Genomic DNA, 19,160 nt, shown 5'->3' with positions numbered 1-19,160 from the left:
AGGCTTTCCCTGGGTTACCACAGTGTTTGGTACCACAGGGTTAAAATTAGGCTCTGCTTCTTTGTATGCATGCCAGCCAGAGGAGTGAGGCTGAGTTATAATTAAACCTCTCATCCGTTTCCCTGTCTGCAGAAAATGAGCGTATCTTGGGTGAGGACAGAAGGCTGCAGACAGAGAGAGGCCGGGACAGGAAGCAGACAAGCTCTCCGTGATGTTTGCCCTTGGCCAGTCCCACTGTCTAAGCCCATCCTTTTCACTGAAGTTTATCTGTGCAAATCCCTTCCCTTGCTGACGTTTCTGAAATCTGGCTTCAGGAGGGAATGGTGGACAACGTGGCATCTGTCCTGGGCCTGTTCAGTCCTGGTGCATGTGTCTCTGGAGTGCAGCGTGTGCTGGGAGGTTGTAGAAAACCAATCTGCTTGGTGCCACGTCCATGTATTAAGACCAGAGATTGGCCACACTGCTTCTGCTGGGAGGGATGGATAGCGTGTTTCCTGGTCCTGGATGCGATGTGAACAGAAGATAAAGAGGAGCATGATCCTGGGGTGTGCTCTGGGGCAGGTCACCTCTGGCCAGGTGGATCTGGTGTTGCACAGCGCCCCTGGGACATTGAGCCCCAGGTTGTCAGCAGCTGCATGGGTTAGCAGCGGCCCTGTGCCATTGGTTTCCAGGTCTCCAAGGAAAACACGTGCCACACCATGAAAGCTGCTCCCACTCACTTGGTAAGGATGGAGCAGTCCATGCTGTGGCAAGGCCAGCCGACCTGCCTGGGTGGGCTGAAATGTGCCTCGCTCTTCACATGGATGAAGTAGACAGCAAGGAGGGCAAGTGGCAGGTTGTGAGCAGGAAGAAGGGTTCTTTACCAAGTGGAGCACAGTAACCCACCCCAGGCAGCGCCAAGGACTTCTTTGCAAAGTTAATGGGAAACCAGCCTCCTGGATGTTGGGGCCTGCCCTTGGCGTCCCCTCCCCTATCACATTTCTGCTGCTGTCATGCTGGGTCCCTGAGGCATGGCACAAGGCTAATCAATCCATCACAGCGTCTGAAAGCGGAGAGGTGGGGGGCAGGGCTGCCGTACGATCAGTCTAGTGATGCAGACAGGAAATCAGAGGCTCGGATGATTGTCCCGGCATGTGATGGAATGGGCTGGAATATAAGGGCAGCTGCTTTGTGTCTTGCAAAAGCCATCTGACGGTGTTGGAGACGGGCCTGCTTCCCCCCCCCGCCCCCTGGGGCACCGCACAGCAGCTCCTGGGCTGCCCCACATCACCTTGTCATGGGAGATGTGACCTGTCATAGCCATGGGACGCCTTTTTCCCGGGGTTGCCTGGGGGGAGTGCATGTCTCTGGAGCAGCTGGGTAGCTCCCCACCCTCCAGACTCACTCCTTTGCAGAGGTGCAGGCTTGCTGGGACAAGGGCTGGCAGCCTGGCCTCATTCCACAGGGCCAAAGCAGGCACCCAGCAGGGAGCTGTAACAGTTTCCAGCCTGGCTCCCTGTTTCCCTTTGCAGAGATAATTAGAGGGGAATTGAATTGAAAGCTGCTAATGAGGTTCCTGCGCAGCACTTGGCAGCCCTGCAGCCCCAGGCTTGGATTGGCTGGAGAGTCTGAACCCACGGCACTAACAATAGGGTCCCTCCAGGACCACCCCCTCTTCCAGTGCTTTGTAAGAGTTGTGGAGTTAACCCCCATGCACCCTGGCCCCAGCAGGCAGCGGTGCCTCGGCTGTGGGAGGGTGCGCTGACGACCCTGGCATGCTCTCAGGCAGGAGCTGGGCTCGTGAAGGGCAGTGGAGGATCCAGGTGGTACCACCAGCTTTGTAGCGCACGCACAGAGAGGCAGAGCCCCTTAACCCTGGATTAGCAAGTGTGGCAGCAACGCAGGAAAAACCCTGTGCTTGGAGGTTCGGAGAGCACAGTGCATCCAGGCTCGTGGCGCGAAGCCTCTCCCTGGGCTGGAAAACCATGCCGTGAACATGATCCAGGAGTGCGGGGGTGTCTGCACAGAGAGGCGCCTGGAGGGGCCCTGGGCAGGGTCACACACTTGGATCCAGCCACATTTCAACCCCGTCGTCTGCCCTGAGCTGGCACAGGCTGTAGCCAAGACAGCTGGCTGGGGATGCCTTCCCTGTGGGGGGGCTGTGTGCCAGCCCCACGTGCCACCCCTCCTTCCAGCAGGGGCTTCATCCTCTCAGCTGTGCACAGTGCAAACCAGAGGGCTCAGGTGCAGGCACTGGCTCCCTGCTTCCCCTGGCTGGCAGGAGTGATGGGGCTGCCACCACCCCAGCTGGCAGGCTGACGCCCTGCAGATACAGAGCGAACCTCATTCCCGCTGGGGGCTGATGGCAAGGGACACGCTGAAGGAGAGGGTCTCCTCCCACAGGACTACCACTGCGAGGGAGGGTGAGGGGTGCCCTGCTTCTCAGCAGCCCAGCTTGTTCCCAAAGGGGACAGACTCTTTCAATGATGCACGGGGGTGAGCAGCCAAGGCCAAAGGTGGCACCGGTGGTCCATCCCATTGCCTTCATGCCAGGGCAGAAGAGGAGAGAGGCATCTTCAAGGAGCCTGGCCACAGTCCTGGCACCAGCCTCGTGCACTGTGTATAAGCCAGGAGCTGAGCAGCAATCTGCCCAGACCATCGTGCTGCCCTGCTCTGCCTGTTCCCCCAGGCTCAGGGCCTCCTGCAAGGAGCTGGCCCCTCTTCTCTTGGGTCTTGATTTCTTTCTCTCTGTCTCTCCCTCTCTCCAGGGACCTAAAGAACAACTTGATCAACACAATCCAGCCCGGCGCGTTCCTGGGCCTCTCGGAACTGAAGCGACTGTAAGTGCCCAATTGTGCCCCCCAAGTTGCAGGGTGTGTCGGGCTAAGGGGTGCACACAGGCGTACAGACTGGAGTCTGTCCTTGAAGTTACCAGCTGGGGCTTTGGGATAGTTGAACTAGGGGCTGGTGGAGGCCTGAAGCGCCATAGAGCAAGCAGGGAGTGTCATCTCCCCCCTTCACTCTTCAAGCTCTCCTCACTCCAGCATTTGAGTCTCTCAGTGCCCTGCTCCCTGCCCCTGGTACAGGGGGTGTGAGCAGGCCTGTGTACAGGGTGGTGCCCAGGTGCTGCTGTGGATGGGGGAAGTCTCAGTACTTACACAGACCTTTTCTCCCCTGGTTGTTTCCAGAGACCTCTCCAATAACCGCATCGGCTGCCTCAGCACTAGTGTCTTCCTGGGACTCATCAACCTCATGCGGCTGTAAGTAGTAGTGGGGCTCCCACCTAGCAGGCAGGACCCTTGGTAAGGAGCTGGCAGGGGCACTGCAGCCTAGGAGGATGCCTGCACTGCCCAGGGCCCTTCTGCCTACCTGTGCTGCTGGCACAGAGCAGGGTCCTGAGGCTTGTGGCACCTGTGTGCAGGGCTTGACGCTGGCACTGGGTGTCTGGGCTACAAGCTCCCTGTCCCCACCTCTCTGGAGATCAACTTTAGGTAGCTTGGGAGGGACCTGGCTTTGCAGTGGGTGAGGATCTGCTGGCTTCTGAGCCAGGCAGTGCTCAGTCAGGGACCCAGTTTCACCAGCTGCCCCTTCGGGGAGCCCGGCTCACCTGGGCATTCATGCATCAAGCCCAAGAGTATTGGGCAAGTCAGCCCTCACCAGGCTTTTGTCTCCTCTCTGCCAGCAACGTGTCAGGGAACATCTTCTCCACCCTCCAGCCGGGTGTCTTTGATGAACTGCCATCCCTGAAACTCATGTGAGTACCTTGCTGAGAGGGGAACGCCCATCCCAAAACCACAGGGCTTGCTGCGCAGGGACTGGGGGGGTGGGTGCAATGGAGGCAAGTGCTGATGGCTACCAGGCATCTGCATGCCTGTGCCCACAGCCTCATGGCATCAGAGGGGCCCACCCCGGCCTGCCCTCCTGCAGCCAGAGTCAGGACCTGTCTCACAAGCAGGCGCCCTCCTGGCCATTAGTGCTGCTCCATGCCCCTGTGATCTCCTGCAGTCAGTGAGCAGCCAGGAGCAGGTCTGTCCCTTGCCTCCAAAGCTCTGTGCCCCTGCCAGCCCCTAGCCCTTGTACCCATGCTTCCAGTTGCTGCAGCTTGCAGGGACATCCTGGCTGCTCTGATGCCTTCCCCTGGGAGTTCATCTGTCCCTGACTCCATCCCCTGGTCTGCCTCTTCCAGCGACTTTGCCACCGAGTACCTGACGTGCGACTGCAACCTGCGATGGGTGCTACCCTGGGCCCGGAACCGCTCAGCCCAGATCTCCGACAAGACCCTCTGCATCTATCCCCGCCACCTGCATGCCAAGCCGCTGCGAAGCACCAGGGAGGGGCAGCTGCGCTGCGGTGAGGCACTGGGGCCATGGGCAGTGGATGGCAGGGTGGGGTTGCATGCCACAGAGCCAGGACTGTGGGCTGTTTAGACAGGGACCCCCTGAGATCTGGGCAGTCCCAGTTGGGCACAGCCCCCGAGGAGTCCAGCTTGTGCCAGCCATGCTAGTGATGTCTGTGGTGTGGGTGCCAGGCTTCCTTGGGACCCCAGCCTCGCAGCAGGCTGCCCCAGTGCCCTGGGAGGTGGCTGAGGCAGGCTGGGGGGCAGCAATCTGGGGCAGGAGTTCACCCATCTGCCCTTCCCTGCAGCGGGTGCCCCAGAGCTGCACACCCACCACCTGATCCCGTCACTGCGCCAGGTGGTGTTCCAGGGCGACCGCCTGCCCTTCCAGTGCACAGCCACCTACCTGGACAACAGCACCCAGATCCTGTGGTACCACAACCGCGTGCTGGTGGAGGAGGATGAGCAGACCGGCATCATCCTGGAGCAGAGCCTCATCCATGACTGCACCTTCATCACCAGGTGGGAGCCCCTGCCAGGGGGTGACCTGGGGGTTCACGTGGGCCCACAGCTGCCTTCTGCTCTGGGTGCCAGTTCCAGCACCTTGGGAGGGTGCCCGAGTGCAGCCCATGTCAGAAGTCCTCCCTGCAAGGACTGGGACCCAAAGCTTGCAGGTTCCTTTGGGAGGAAAGGGGCCTTAGAAGGGTAGGGGGATTGTTAGCCTTTGGGGGTGAACACACAGGCACCCACAGCCTCCTGGTGCAAAGGCTCTTGATTGAGCCCCGGGTAGTGACCAACACCACAGGCTGGGTGCGGGTGTGTGGCCCTGCCTGCTGTGGCAGGGGTGCTGTACTTTGTGCTGGCCCAGCCCTTGGGCTACCTGCCTGCTCAGGTCCGCCCATCGGGTTCCTCCCCCACCTGCAGCGAGCTTATCCTCTCCAATATCCACATCTCTGCCAACGGGGAGTGGGAGTGTGCCGTCTCCACTGCCCAGGGGAACGTCAGCAAGAAGGTGGAGATCGTGGTGCTGGAGACCTCAGCCTCATACTGCCCTGCTGAGCGGGTCACGAACAACCGTGGGGACTTCAGGTAAGACCCAAGGCTGCACGTCACTGAGGGGGGCAGGACACTACGTGCTGGGGTAGGGCTGGTTTTCCTAGGTCCTTGCAGACCCCTCTCTTGCCTCTCCTGCTGACCAACCCAGAGGCATTGTGGGAAACTCCAGGGTGATGCTGAGCCTGGTTGGCTGTAAGCATTCAAAGCCTTAGGGGTGGATGGGAACACAAGGGAGCTCAGTCTCTGGTGCCTGAGTGGAGTGGAAATCAGCACGGAGCGGCATCCAGCTGCCTGGGGCTGTATGCACCTCTCTGCTCCCAGTAGGGTCATGCCATCCTGGGACTCCACTCTTGCAGCTGCAGCTGTTTGCACTGCCCCAGCATGAATGTAATGCTGCAAGCGCTGTCCCGCCAGCACAGTGGGTGCCAGTGTGCAAGGACTGCTGGGCCAGCTGTGCGCCCGGCTGGCTGTAGGCGAGGAGAGAGGCTGCTGGCAGGGCAGGCCTGCAGGTGACCTGGCGTCTGGCAATGATTAGGCGGCCCGTGATAGCGAGGCTCCTTTGAAAGGCTTCCCGTGCTGGCAGCACAGACGGGCTCCAGAGGCAGAGGTGTTGGAATTTCTCTGGCAAGAGACTAAAGGCTTTGGGAGCCCACTGTAACCTCGACTGGGCCTTTATGGAATATAAATTACTGGTACAGTAAATATGGCTTAAATTAGCAGCAGCCCCCCTTCCCTCCCCGCCCCACCCCCTCCGCTCCGTGCAGAACAGGATATGGGAGTAGATAGCTGGAGCAATCAGCGGGCTTGTGTGGGAGCCGCCCCTCGCAGGGCTCAGGCGCCTCAAGTCCTAGAGAGGCACCAGCAGGAGGGTACCTGCCCCAGAAACTGCTGGGAAGGGCAGGGAGGAGGTAAAGGGGTGTCCAGGCAAGGGGCAGGGCAGGGATGTTGAGACCTTTGTGCAATGATTTCCCTGGTTGAGAGAGGTTGCCACTAGGTGTGAAGAAGGCATCTTCTGAGACCGGGACCATCAGGGCCTCAGGCAGAGCAAGGCATAGTAGGCATGCTTGTCCATGCTACTGACCCCTGGTGCAGGACAGGGTTGGGGTGCACGGTAAGCTCCACAGCTATCCTAACTCCCTGCATGGACACTCGTACTCCAGGATGGCAGCTAGCTGCTTTAGCTCAACCCAGTCAGGTTCATTTTGGTACGCCAGGGGCCGCTGGGTCTTGCAGCCCATGCAAAGTCCTGTGGGAAGCAGAAGGAATTGTGGGGTCGGGCGTCTGCTTGGGGGAGACCACGTGACCCCCGTGTGCATCTCCTAATCCAGCTGTGGCGTCAGGGGAGCAGGGGGAGTCTCGCAAACCAGATGTTGCAGCAGCTGGGCCGAGCCAAGCTTTCCAGGGAGGGAAATAAATTACCCCATAAAAATCTCAGCTCCTTTCTGGAGCGTCTGAAGTTCTTCCCTTTGTGATGCCCAGCGCGCAGCTGGAAACCCTTCTACGCGTGGCACGGTGCCCCCAGCTCCGTGTGCAGCTCGGTCCCAGCAGCTCTGCACGCATATGCTGTGCACAGACAAGCTGGCTGGCTGCTCTTAGCAGGGCCCCTCACAGGGGCACCGGTGCCCTCGCTGATGGCTGCAGGGCCAGGGCAGCTGTGTGGAGAGCAGAGCAGAGTAAGCTAAAACAGAGCAGCTATTCAGGGAGGTTTTGGGGCAGCTGCTGAGTCGTAACCGTGCATGCATACTGCGTCCCACTCGCTCTTGGCCATGGGCAGATTTTGTTGCTTTAACCATCAGGCTTGCCCAAGAGCCAAAACGCTGGGGCCCTGTTCCCCTGGACTCAATGCTGTTTGTTGTAGTGCTTGAGAATCGGGCACATACAGAGAGAGGCTCAGCAAGCTCCTGATGCAGGATTTCAGCAGTAGGCAAGGAGAGGAGTTATCCAGCCAGCTGGGGAGGGCAGTGGGCAGGGCAGGCTAGAGCGGGATGGTGGTAGTAAGTCTCTGTACCAGAAGCAGGTTTCCAGGAAGGCCGAGGAATCATCATTTGGGATCCTTTCCATCATATGGGGTTGGGGAGAGTCTAGAGAAGCCTGTAGGGAGATCAGGCAACAAGGGCTGGTGTCAGGGGTCTGCTCAGGCCTGGGAAACGGCACTTGTGCATTCAAAGTGGTGCAGGCTGGCTCCCGTGGCCAGGCACGTGCTCACTGTGCCCACACCTCTCCCCTCTGCTGGCAGGTGGCCCCGCACTTTGGCTGGCATCACTGCCTACCAGTCTTGCCTGCAGTACCCCTTCACCTCAGTGGCCGTGAGCGGGGGTCCGACAGCGGAGAAGCAGGCGTCACGACGCTGCGACCGCACAGGCCGCTGGGAGGAGGGCGACTACTCCAACTGCTTGTACACCAACGACATCACCCGTGTGCTTTACACTTTTGTGCTGGTGAGTGGGCGCTGTGCCCAGGAGGTCATAGGGCCTGCTGAAAGCATGGTCCCTCGTTGGCAGGTGTGAACAGTCATCAGAGGGGGCGTTGCAGCGTCTGTCCTTGGAGCTGGAACGTGTCTGCCACAGTTCAACCGGGGATGGGCGTGTGCTGTGGCTCTTGGGTTCACACTGACCACTCACACTTCACCATGCTAGTAACCCCCCACTTCTGCTTCGCAGATGCCCATCAACGCCTCCAATGCCCTGACTCTGGCTCACCAGCTGCGCGTCTACACGGCCGAAGCGGCCAACTTCTCTGACATGATGGATGTCATCTACGTGGCCCAGATGATCGAGAAGTTCATCGGCTATGTTGATCAGATAAAGCAGGTGATGCTCCCTCCCCTGCTCCCTGCCAAGGCACAATCCTGAGGGGTGAGCATGGAGGGGAAGGGGGCCCATCCTGCACTCAGAATGGCCTTGGGGAGTCTTGCCAAGGAGCTGCAAGCTTTCCAGGGTACCGTGGCTGCTCTCTTGGCCTCCATCTCCTGCCCTGCCCTTGCCCTGCAGTCTGTCTGAGGCTGTGGCGACCGGAGCCCCCCTGCCCTGTGCTCCCCTGCAGCTCACAGATGTCATTGTGGAGATGGCCAGTAACATGATGCTGGTGGATGACCACGTCCTGTGGATGGCGCAGATCGAGGACAAGGCCTGCACCAGCATTGTCCGCTCCGTGGAGAAGATTGCGGGCTACACACTCAGCAGCAATGCCCAACACATGGCCGTGGTAGGGGCCCTCCCATCGCTTTTGTGGGGCTGGGAACTGAGCAGAGCAGGGGCTGCAGCAGGGATTGGGGAGGGGGAGAGGCTGGGGCAGCAACAGCGCGGGGCTCAAATGCAAAGTCCTGTAGGTCAGGACGGAGGTCTCTTTGTGGGGGCGAGCAGCCCAGGCTGGGGAGGCACGAGGGGCTGAGAGTTGGGATTGGAGGGCATTGACAGAGGTGAAGGGTTTGGCGGGGAGGAGTCCAGGACTGGAGCAGCGCAGGGTCAGGATGGGGGTGTCTGCATAGCTAGGTGCTGAGCGCACAGGGGTTGTCTGTCATGCGGGGGGCAGTGCCCCTGCTAACGGGCCTTGCCATGGCATACCCTTGCAGAACTCGAGGAACATTGCCTTCGAGGCTTACCTGATCAAGCCCGAGAGCTTCATGGGGCTGAGCTGCACGGCGTTCCAGAAAAGAGAGGGCAGGCGGGCGCTGCTGCCAGAGCGGGGAGCCGAGCCCCTGGCAGACCAGCAGCTGCAGTTCAGGTGCACCACAGGCCTGCCCAACATCTCCCTGGCCAGCTTCCACATCAAGGTACTGGTGGGGGCAAAGCCACAGCGTGCAGCAGGGCTGAGCGGTGCAGGGAAGGGTTAGGCAAGGCCTGTGCTGCAGTGTGACTGGCACTTGAAGCCAATGAAGGGCTCCCTGCAGCATCCCTAGAGTCCCCAGAAGGAGCCTTTTGTCTCCGATTTGGGAGACCCGTCCTGAACTAGCTGCCCCCTTGCAAAGGGACCCTGCACTGTGTCTTGCCGCATCTGTGGAAAGCCTGCACCCAGGATGATGAGCCCTACTTCTGAGCAGGGACTGTGGCGTGGCTCGGCACCCCAGAGACATGCTTCTGCTGCTTCAGGCTTGGAAAGCAACCGCTGAGCGGCCTGGCTGCAATGTGGGCCCATTCACGCAGCCCCGTGCCCAGGAGCCAGAGGCAGAAGAGATGACCTGTGGCTGTGCAGGGCATCTGGGACTGTGACGGGAGCTGCAGCAGCCAAATCTGGCATGTGGCTCACCTGTGGCCCCCTGTCTCCTCAGAACAGCATCGCTCTAGCCTCCATCCAGCTGCCACCCAGCCTGTTCTCGCTCTGGGCCCCGCTCCCACCGCCCGCCGACTGCAAGCTCCAGTTCCTGGCTTTCCGCAACGGCAAGCTTTTCTGCAGCACTGGCAACTCCTCCCGCCTGGCGGACGACGGCAAGCGTCGCAGTGTAGCCACACCTGTGATCTATGCCGGCACACGTGAGGTTCCTGGCCTGGGGCGGCAGGGTGTGAGGGCTGCCGGTGACTAGGGGTGAATCCGCTGCGACTGTGCCAGCAGCAAGAGCTTGGTGCCTGGGTTGCTGGGATGGCGCCGAGCCCTGCATGGAGTCGTAGTACCCCCTAGCGGCCAAATGCTCCTTCCTGATGAGCTGGTAGCACCGGCCTAGCCTGAGTCTCTTGCAGCCCCTGGCAAGGGTCGTGGGGAGAGGCAAGGGGCCTGCCTTGCTTGCAGCCCACTCGCAGAGGCAAGCTGGGGCCCAGAGGGTGAAAGGGTGTGGAGAGAGCCGCTGAAGAGACAGGAGCGCACCCCTCAGCCTCTCTCCTCTCCCCCACAGATGGCTGTGGAGCCAGCAACCTCACGGACCCCGTGACGGTCTCGCTGCGGCACTTCGGGGAGGGTGCCGACCCCGTAGCTGCCTACTGGAACTTCGAGGTGCTGGGGGGTTATGGGGGCTGGAGCGTGGAGGGCTGCCAGCTGGCCCGGCAGGAGCCCAACATCACCACCCTGCACTGCAGGCACATGAACAACTTTGCGGTGCTAATGGTAAGGAGAGGGCTGCCGGAGGGCTCGGGTCTGGCCTCAGCGTGGTGTGCACCAGAGGTCACTGCTCTGTGTCCCAGCAGCTAGAGGAGAGCTGGGAGGTGCAGGGGCGTACGGCCCACTTCCAGCATGGGGTCCCTGGAGCACCAGACAGCCTGCTCCGTGGGTAGTCCCATTGCACCACCCTGCTGCCCCCGGTCTGGACATCGGTCATGCAGCCAGCTGGTCTGCCCACCAAGGACTTGTACCGGCCCCTGGGCTAAGTGGTCATGTGCCTCTTGGGGAGGAGGCAGAGCATTGCTCCCAGCCAGCAGCCCCTGCCCAACATCAGCACCAAGCTTCTTTCCCTGCCCTTCAGAGAGCCCCCTGGTTCCTCCCCCTACCTACCTGCCAGGAGCCTCTGAAGGGCACCCAGGTCTCCAGCAACCCCCGTCACAGCAACGTGCAGAGGTCAACATGCACCAAAATCCAGGGGTCTTTTTCTCCCTCTGAGCAGGAACTTAACACCTTCCCCAGCGAGGCCCAGGGCACGCCCGAGGTGCTGCACCCTGTCATCTACACCTGCACAGCCATCCTGCTGCTCTGCTTGTTCACCACCATCATCACCTACATCATCAACCACAGGTGAGCCAGCAATGGGCTCCAAGCTGCTTACAGCCACCACAATGCTGAACGTTGGTGGTGGGTGAGTGTTGCTTTGGGATGGAAAGTGGCTCCTGCTCACTCTTGGAGAGATGGAGCTAGCAGCAGAGCAGGACACAGGCTGGGTCAGCTCTGGGATCCAGGCATTGCCTCCTTACTGCTTGTCTCCCATCCGGATCCAGTTTTTGTGGAGAAGTGGAGGCCAGAGTCTCTGTAAGGGCTGGCAAGGTCACTGGTGTTGAACTGGGAATCCTACAGAGGTTTGGGTAAAGGCTGTGTTAATCCCTGCTGCATTTACAGTCTGCATGACTACACCTGCTAGGGCTGCACAGAAGCCTCCAGCTGTAGTGCAAGATGTGCCCAAAGTGAGGCACAGCAGGCAGGGGAGGCAGAGCTAGCTTCTGCTGCATCTTAGGTAGCTGGAATCAACCCCTGCACAAAGCTAGCTCTCTCTTTCTCCTTGCCCATCTGTAGCCTCATGGAGCTCACTTCTTTGTAGGGGAACAGCAGATCTTTTCAGCCAACAATCAAGGACACACTGAAGTCTAGTTTACTGTACTGATGGATCCCAGAGCCCGGTAGGGATCCCAGAGTCCAGTAGGGCTGCTCTGCCTTGGGGTGACAACCAGAAAACAAATACAGCAGTTGTTAAGACTTTGCCAAGCAATTTGTCTTCACGTGAGCCCCCTCTCCCCACCTGGCAGCGGGCTCAACACTTAAAAATCCCAGCGAGTATCTGAGTGTTTCTCTTACAGCAGCTACTCAGGAATAAGGAGAAGTTGCAATTCCCAAATCCTTCTTGTGCTGGGATAGTGTTGGCTGCACCCTTTGGAGAGAGCACCTCTGAAGGTAGCAAGGGTTGCTTCTGTTTCTGCTGAGATTGGTAGAGAGCAAGGCAGAGTAGTAGCATGTCTCTGGTTGCTGGAAGGGACTTCCTAGTGCCCAGCTGGGGATGAATTCCCTACATGCCAGGAGCTAATCAGCACTGCTGCATGCTTCTCTTGCAGTACCATTCACATCTCCCAGAAGTGCTGGCATATGCTCCTTAACCTCTGTTTCCACATTGCCATGACATCAGCGGTGTTTGCAGGAGGCATCACTCTGACCAACTACCTGATCGTCTGCCAAGCGGTAGGTACAGCCATGACTGCGCCAGCCTCGGGGGAAGCGGTGGTGAGCTTCTCGGCTCAGCAGGCCTCCCGGTTCAGAGCGTGGCCTGTGTTGCAATGGAGGAACCGCACTGCTGCTTTGCCCCCAGGACAGAGCACTGCACAGTGCGGTGACAGGCAGTGTCCAGAGTACCAGAACAGGAAAAACAGCTACCTCCACCTGTTTGTCTCCTCCAGGCAGTGGCCCTGGACCAGAGATGTGGTTCTGGTTGGAGGGGCCCTGGAGAAGATTCCCTATAGCTGTGGGCAGGCTAGAAATGTGGATGGAGGAGAGGGCACAACTGCAGCAGATCAGGGGCCTTAGCAAAGCAAGGGTCAGCCCCAGCAGAGGGTCACTGCAGCCAGGGGAGATTCCTAGCCCTTGAATCCAGTGCATCTCATCCTGGATGCATGCATCTCAGTCACCCTCATCCTGGCTGTGTGCCCTGCAGGTTGGCATCATTTTGCACTACTCTTCCTTATCCACCCTGCTATGGATGGCTGTGAAGGCCAGAGTCATCTACAAGGAGGTAACGTGGAAGGCACCCCAGCCACAGGATGGGGATGTGTCGCAGCCTGCCCCTCGGCCAATGTTACGGTACAGTCACTTCCCTCCAGTTTGGTGGGGGGTGCTGGGATGTGAGTGCAGTGAGCGCTCAGGAGAAGGTCTGACTGGCCAGGCAATGTCAGCATTGCACGGTGCTGGGAGTCCGAGGCCCTCTGCTCCCAGAGAAACTGCAGGCTGCAGCCCCCAGGATGATCACACATGGGGCAGGAAGCAGCTAGCGCAGTGCCGGAGCATGATGCATGTATTCAGTAGTGTGTTCTGTATCAGAGCACTTGGTCTTGCCTTGCACCAACCTCCTGCTACACCCTCCACAGCCAGGCCCTTTCTTATTGGGCAAGCACCATGCCTCTGATTCCCTCGGGCAGGGTACATCCTCTGGGTCCCGCAGCATTGTCACAGTTTATAAAGGGAAGTTGCAGCATTTTCTGAATGAGCAGAGTGGTGCATTTCCCCTGCTCTTCTAGCCACATGCATTCACTTTGAAGGCAGGTGGAAAACGTTGGGCTCAAGACAAAGGGTTGGGAAAGCTACAGGCAATTAAAGAAAGGGGGTTAGGATGGAGGTTATAAGGCAGCTGGCACTGCAAGCTGTCATGCCAAGGCTTCCCTACCTGCAGCACCAGCCTGGGGCAGCGTTTGCCCATAGGAAGCTGTTGCACCAGCAGCCAGGTGACACAAGGGCGCTTTCATTACAGATTCTACCTTATTGCTGGCGGGATCCCTCTCATCATCTGTGGCATCACAGCGGCCGTTAACATCCACAACTACCGGGATAATAACCCATAGTAAGTGCCATGGGCACAGCAAATTGCATGCCATTGCCCTCCTGCTAGCTCATTCTTCAGCTGCCAGTGCTTGTGTGAGGGAGAAGCAGGGACAGGTCTTCAGCAGAGCCATGTTCAAGGAGCGGGGATTGATGCAGGGGTGGCTGTGATGTAACGAAGTGCTGTGTTCCTGCTCCAGTTCGCTCTGAGCTGTCGGGCACGGGGCTGGACTTGGGAGAGGAGCAGACTGGGCAGGGGCTGATTCTGTTCTCCTCTGGCTTGCAGCTGCTGGTTGGTGTGGAGGCCAAGCCTGGGGGCTTTCTATGTTCCCGTAGCTTTCATCCTGCTCATCACCTGGATCTACTTTCTCTGTGCCGGGATCAAGCTGCAGTGCCAGTCTAAGATCCAGAAAGACCCCCCTGAACCCTTGGAGACAGCACCGAGGCTGGGAGGCAGCAGCAACCTCTTGACGGACTCAGGCTCCCTCTCTGTCACGCTCAACACGGGGATGCCTAGCCCGGACGTGGACAGCGTCTACTCCTTGAAGGTGCAGTTCTGGGCTCTGGCAATCACCCATTCCCTGTACCTTGCTCTGTGGACATTTGGAGCTATGGCTGTGTCCCAAAGGTGGTACCTGAACATCATCTTCAGCTGCCTCTATGGAGTCACAGCTGTGGCACTGGGGCTTTTTATCTTTGTCCACCACTGCGCACGGCGGCGGGACGTACTGAACTCCTGGTTCGCCTGCTGCCCATCCTATCGCAACGCACTGCCCATGCAGGCCTACGTGCATCCGGGCATGGCCGTGGAGGATGGCTCCCAGGTCTTCATTGGGTGCAACCCTGAGGTGGCCCATTCCATCAAGTCCTCCTCCTCACCCAGCAGCACCAACTCCACGGTGGGCCACTGCAAGCTCACCAACCTGCAGGTGGCTCAGAGCCAGGCTGAGAGCTGCGCCCCACGGCCGGCCAGCTATGAGGAACCTGAGCCTGCCAACAACAAGAACGCCAGCGTGGCCAGGTACTCCAACAACATGCATGGACGCCGGAATCACAAAAGCCGAGCAAAGCAGTACCGGGAGGGCAAGCATCACCGCTTGAAGGCGCTGCGGGGACCGGCCCCTGACCACCTGTCCAGCGAGAGCGGGAGCCTGCACAACAGCCACTCAGAGAGCTACCACAGCAGCAGGAACAGCCCCCTGAACAACAGCTGCCCTGGGGCCCAGGCAGGAGCAGGGCAGGAAGGGGAAGCTGCCCTGACGCAGTCGGATGGGAGCGATGGGAGTGGTAGCCAGCAGGTTCCAGACTTTGGCCGGGCTCAGCGGAGAAGCACCAGCCGGGACAACCTCAAGCAAGCCAACACCGTGGAGAAGGAGGCGAAGCGAAGGTCCTACCCGCTCAACGTGGCCAATCAGAACGGGGGACTGAAGGGCAGCAAGTACGACATCAACCTCACCAGCGCTGAGAGCATGGCTGGCATGAAGACTGGCCTCTGGAAGAGTGAAACAACTGTGTAGAGGGCAACGGGGGACCTTGCAGCTACATCACAGTGTTGTGTTACTTCTCAGGCAAGCCCGCTCACTCAGCCCTTGGCAGGGGAAAGGTGGCCGGTGCACCCAGTTATGGGCATCTGTTAGCAGGTCAAGTGCAGCCTCCTAGGAGTGTGCGTGCTGGAGACGGGCACGGCATGGGCATGGGCAGTGCTGTGCAGGATGCTTTGTCTCAGCAGGTGACTCTGGGTCTCATCTTACCTTGGTGCTGGGCCTGGGAGCGAGGGGAGCAAGCCAGCACTCATCCCCACGCAGGACACGGCAGCACCAAGGTCTCCACGCGAGAGACAATCATCGCTGTTCAGCTGCCTGATTGGCAGTTATCACTTAATCCCTTCTGCATGTCCCTTCAGACTGATCCTAAATGCTATTTTATAATATACAGAGGAAACAAAGGTTTATTTTTCAAATCTCTATATTATCGTGCGTGTATATATGTATAGACAGACTGGTAACTGGTGGGAGTGCCTCTGTGTTATGTGACTGGTGTTCTGTCCACAGCGTGTCTCCCCCTTGGTTTTGGCAATTGCTCACTCTTGCCATGATTGCAACTTCCAGGATGTCAGTTGGGAGAGAGAAGCCAGGGCCCTTTGTGTGAAGATGCCACAGTAGAGGCGCTTGCTTTGCGCTCACCTGAGCATGGGCTTTTCCTGAAGGAGTTCAGCTGAAATGGATCAGCTGGGGACTGCTGAAAAGCAAACGCGGCATCCAGAGGTGTGTCGTGGCAGTGACGTTCTAGGGATGTAGCCAGATCAGTGCGGTGAAGCAGTATTTCTTGTTGGGAGGCTGGGAGGCTGCTACCTTGTGCTGAGCCAGGACCGTGGCAGCTCCCTTCCAAACCCTGAGGCAGGCAATTGTCTCCCCACAAAACGTGCCGGCCTCACCTCAGATGCGGCTCCCAGGATCATCTCTGAGCAGTCTTAGAAACTATTTAGCCCTATGGGTTAGGAGCTACCAAAGTAAAAGCCATAGCTAAAAGTGAGCAAGAGGTCAGATGAGCAAGAGCTCAGATGAGCAAGAGCTCCAGGCAGAATAAGCTGTCTGCACTGTTTTAGTGACGGACACTAAAATCACTGCAGGACGATTGCCGTTGAATGGGGTTAAAGATCCCCAGAGGCACACGCTATGCAAAATGCTGGGGGTTGGCTGCAATAAACACAGGCCCACGGTGAAGGGGCATTCTCTTCTGTACCTGTTATGCTCAGTGTGGAAGAGTGAAAGCCTTGGGCCTTGCATGGCAGAAGTTGGACTGGGAAGCAACATGTTCACTGCTACTCCAGAAGGAACCCAAGGATCCAGAGTCATCCTTCATCCTGGTAATTATGTGATGAAAGGGTTTGACTACAGCAGAGCAAAAAAATGTGTGCATTTATTTGTATGAACTGTAACGATTGAACAAAGAGGAAACACCCTTTGGCAGAGAGGGGTTGTTTCTCCAAAAGGGAAAAGGGGACTTTGCTGAACTAGTAAGATGATAATCAGGGCCTGAGCTGGTTTCAGTGGCGTGGAGGACTGAATTGGATGCGTGTTCCTTTACAGCCCCATTCCTGTTTTTAAAAGGGCTGGTACTTAGCTAAGCACTTATTTCTTTCATTGCAAAAACTGGGTGCACCTTTGTTATCTATTGTAAAGCAGAAAGAAGCTATGTACTGTACATTGGCAGGTCCCCGACCTGTTGCCAAAGATTTTTTTTTTTTGTAGAGTTCCTAAAAAAGGGAAGTTAGTTTGTACTCAAACAGCCAAGCAATGAGTGCTCTGTACCTCTCTCCCAGCCAGTAACGGAGACTGGCTGCCACCTGTGCCTACTGATAGTTGCCAGCTCTAGGCAGACTCACTGTGCCAACCACTAAAGAAATGTACTGAGAATTGCCAAGGGACAAATACTGATGTCTGGCCCCTGCACTGCCTCTACGTGGCAGCTGCAGTTTCACATATTACCCTCACCAGTAGTATTGTAGCAAGCTGGGTATCTGGACCAGGGATAGTATTCCCTCTCATCTGCACTGCTGCTGTGTGTCCATCGCACATACAGTCTCTATGTCTGCCTTCCAAAAGATATACTGCCTATAAAGCCGTAATGGAGGAGCAGTCTGCAGTGCAGAGAGGATAACTGGTCCAGCTGTAAGCAGGAAGAGCTAGGGGGAGAGTGCTCTCCAGCCTTTTTTTGTCCCTCTTGAAATTCAGAGAGAATAAAAGAGGATGTGTTGCCCTGGACACAGGACTTAGAGATCTGGCACCTGCAGCAATGTAAGCCCAGTGTTGCTGAGAACTCACCTCTGTCATACTGAACCAATCACAACCTCAGTTTGTAAAATAAATGGGTATAAATATTTGCCTACCTCCCCAAGGAATTGTGATGGTCACTTGTAAGCTGAAAATTGCAAGGCACACATGGAGATTTCAGCTGCAGCCCTGAAGTCTACACTGGTCCAAAGAGAGAAGGGGTGGAAAGAGAAAGATGATTTACTGGGTCATAAAGCACTTAAGATGTTTCTCAACCTCAGAAAACTTCCCCTCTTGCCATGCCAACACCACAATGCCTGTATGGCTGGAACACCAGCACAAAGTGCTGCCACCGCCCTCCAGCCCGGTCAGATTTCTCTTGCCGTTACTGGTTTGTACCCACTTTTGTCTGTAGGGCAGGTTGAATCATTATGCTGAAGCAGCTTACCCAAACTTGCCGACGCTGATCTTGTATATGCTTGCTGCACTGTGACAGTATTATAGGAAAAGCTTTGTATTATTACACTTCCTCGTTTACATGACAAGCAAAAGACATATCAAGAGAGAGAGCTTTTTGCAATATGTGTAGGGGAGCAAGGGAGGGAGAAAAATGTGCCAAAGAAAATATGTTGAAAGAGGTCTGTTATGCATTTTTTTTATATAAATATAATGTCTCTAGCAGATATGTTTTGTTTAATATATTAAAAACGTGCAAATCCACCAATGGACTATGGCTTGTCTTACACACCCTGTATTAAAAGAGCACAGCATGGATATTGATAAGGCTTGTCAAGTATAGCTGGGAGGTGCTGATGTCCAGGATTCACTAGCAGTCAGCAGGAATACCAAGGCAACATGGGAAGCCAAAGACAATGGCTAAGCAACTAGGGAACCGTTAATGCCATGGGCATCTATACGGCATAGTGAATAGTGGCGAGCCCTCAAGATACAATGGCGACAGCAGGGAACTGCCTGTGCTGTGCAAGGGATTGGTTGCTATGCACATGTCTTGCCTATCATTGGTCTCTTTGGCGCCTGCTTTGCTGACTTTAGTCCAACTGAGCCCCGCTGCCCCTTGATCAGCCTTGCTGGGTCGTCTAGCTGGACCCTGTCCCCCCATCCTCAGTTATCTCACGCCCCGTTGGGTCTGGCGGGTACTCGCCGTCAAGACTGAGATGGCTGAGGAGTCAGACCCAAGGGAAAGAGCAAGCTCCCTGCCGCAGCAGATGAAGTAAAGTAGGGATTGAGGGAAGGGAAAGGTCCCAAGGGGCTCCCTTCCTGCAGCCTGTGGCAAAAGGGGTAGGACTTTGCTCCCCTTCTTTCCTGCCCCTAGGAGCACTTGGAGCTCAGGGGCTGGAGGAGGCAGCATCCAGGACCATAGCTGCCTCCTGGCTCCTTTTGCAAAAAAAAATATATATATATTATTGTTTCTAGATATATAAATATATATTACTCCACTCCAGCTTCAACATTCAAGAGGCCCCTGTGGTACACTTGGCAGCTCAAAGCACACTAAAAAACTGCTACAGTTTGCACCGTGTAGCCGCACACACCCATCTCCATACGTGTACTCCCACCCACTGCCCTCCTGAGCTTGTGAGCTGCTTGATGAGAGGGAGGGCACTGCAGGAGGAGGCCCCTCTTGCAGGCAGGGCCCACGATGGACTTGGATTTGCAGAGTGGGGCTCAGCAGGGCACCCCAGACCCCGCTGGCTGAGCAGCAGGCAGTAGGGCTGGGCTGTCCCGGGCTGCCCTTTTGGTGGATCGAGTGTGCTATGCAGATGTGGAGGCAGAAGAGGGCAGGAAGACAGCCCCTGCCAGTCTGCCAAGGTGCAGCCAGTCACAGTGCTGCAGCATGGTACTGC

General features: G+C 57.3%; 1 protein-coding gene across 2 annotated transcripts in view; it reads left to right on the top strand.

The window, feature by feature from the left end:
- The window catches only part of ADGRA2 (adhesion G protein-coupled receptor A2), a 61,586-nt gene extending 43,571 nt beyond the window's left edge, over positions 1–18,015 (top strand). For both annotated transcript variants that reach the window (XM_090051191.1, XM_090051190.1), the window contains 17 exons: positions 2,748–2,819; positions 3,168–3,239; positions 3,662–3,733; positions 4,166–4,329; positions 4,624–4,837; positions 5,240–5,404; positions 7,608–7,809; positions 8,032–8,181; positions 8,414–8,575; positions 8,943–9,143; positions 9,639–9,840; positions 10,197–10,405; positions 10,899–11,026; positions 12,052–12,175; positions 12,645–12,790; positions 13,455–13,544; positions 13,809–18,015. In XM_090051191.1, coding sequence (XP_089907317.1) covers positions 2,748–2,819; positions 3,168–3,239; positions 3,662–3,733; positions 4,166–4,329; positions 4,624–4,837; positions 5,240–5,404; positions 7,608–7,809; positions 8,032–8,181; positions 8,414–8,575; positions 8,943–9,143; positions 9,639–9,840; positions 10,197–10,405; positions 10,899–11,026; positions 12,052–12,175; positions 12,645–12,790; positions 13,455–13,544; positions 13,809–15,039 — 3,604 coding nt within the window. In that variant the 3' untranslated portion in view covers positions 15,040–18,015. The remainder of the gene's footprint in view (positions 1–2,747; positions 2,820–3,167; positions 3,240–3,661; positions 3,734–4,165; positions 4,330–4,623; positions 4,838–5,239; positions 5,405–7,607; positions 7,810–8,031; positions 8,182–8,413; positions 8,576–8,942; positions 9,144–9,638; positions 9,841–10,196; positions 10,406–10,898; positions 11,027–12,051; positions 12,176–12,644; positions 12,791–13,454; positions 13,545–13,808) is intronic.
- Positions 18,016–19,160: the final 1,145 nt, after the last annotated feature.

This window comes from Crocodylus siamensis, chromosome 6 (assembly GCF_052110815.1).
Source record: "Crocodylus siamensis isolate JL-2025a chromosome 6, ASM5211081v1, whole genome shotgun sequence".
NCBI classification, from domain to species: Eukaryota; Metazoa; Chordata; order Crocodylia; family Crocodylidae; genus Crocodylus; species Crocodylus siamensis.
The sequence above is the reverse complement of the archived record's forward strand: the minus strand, read 5'-3'. Positions and strand labels throughout refer to the sequence as shown.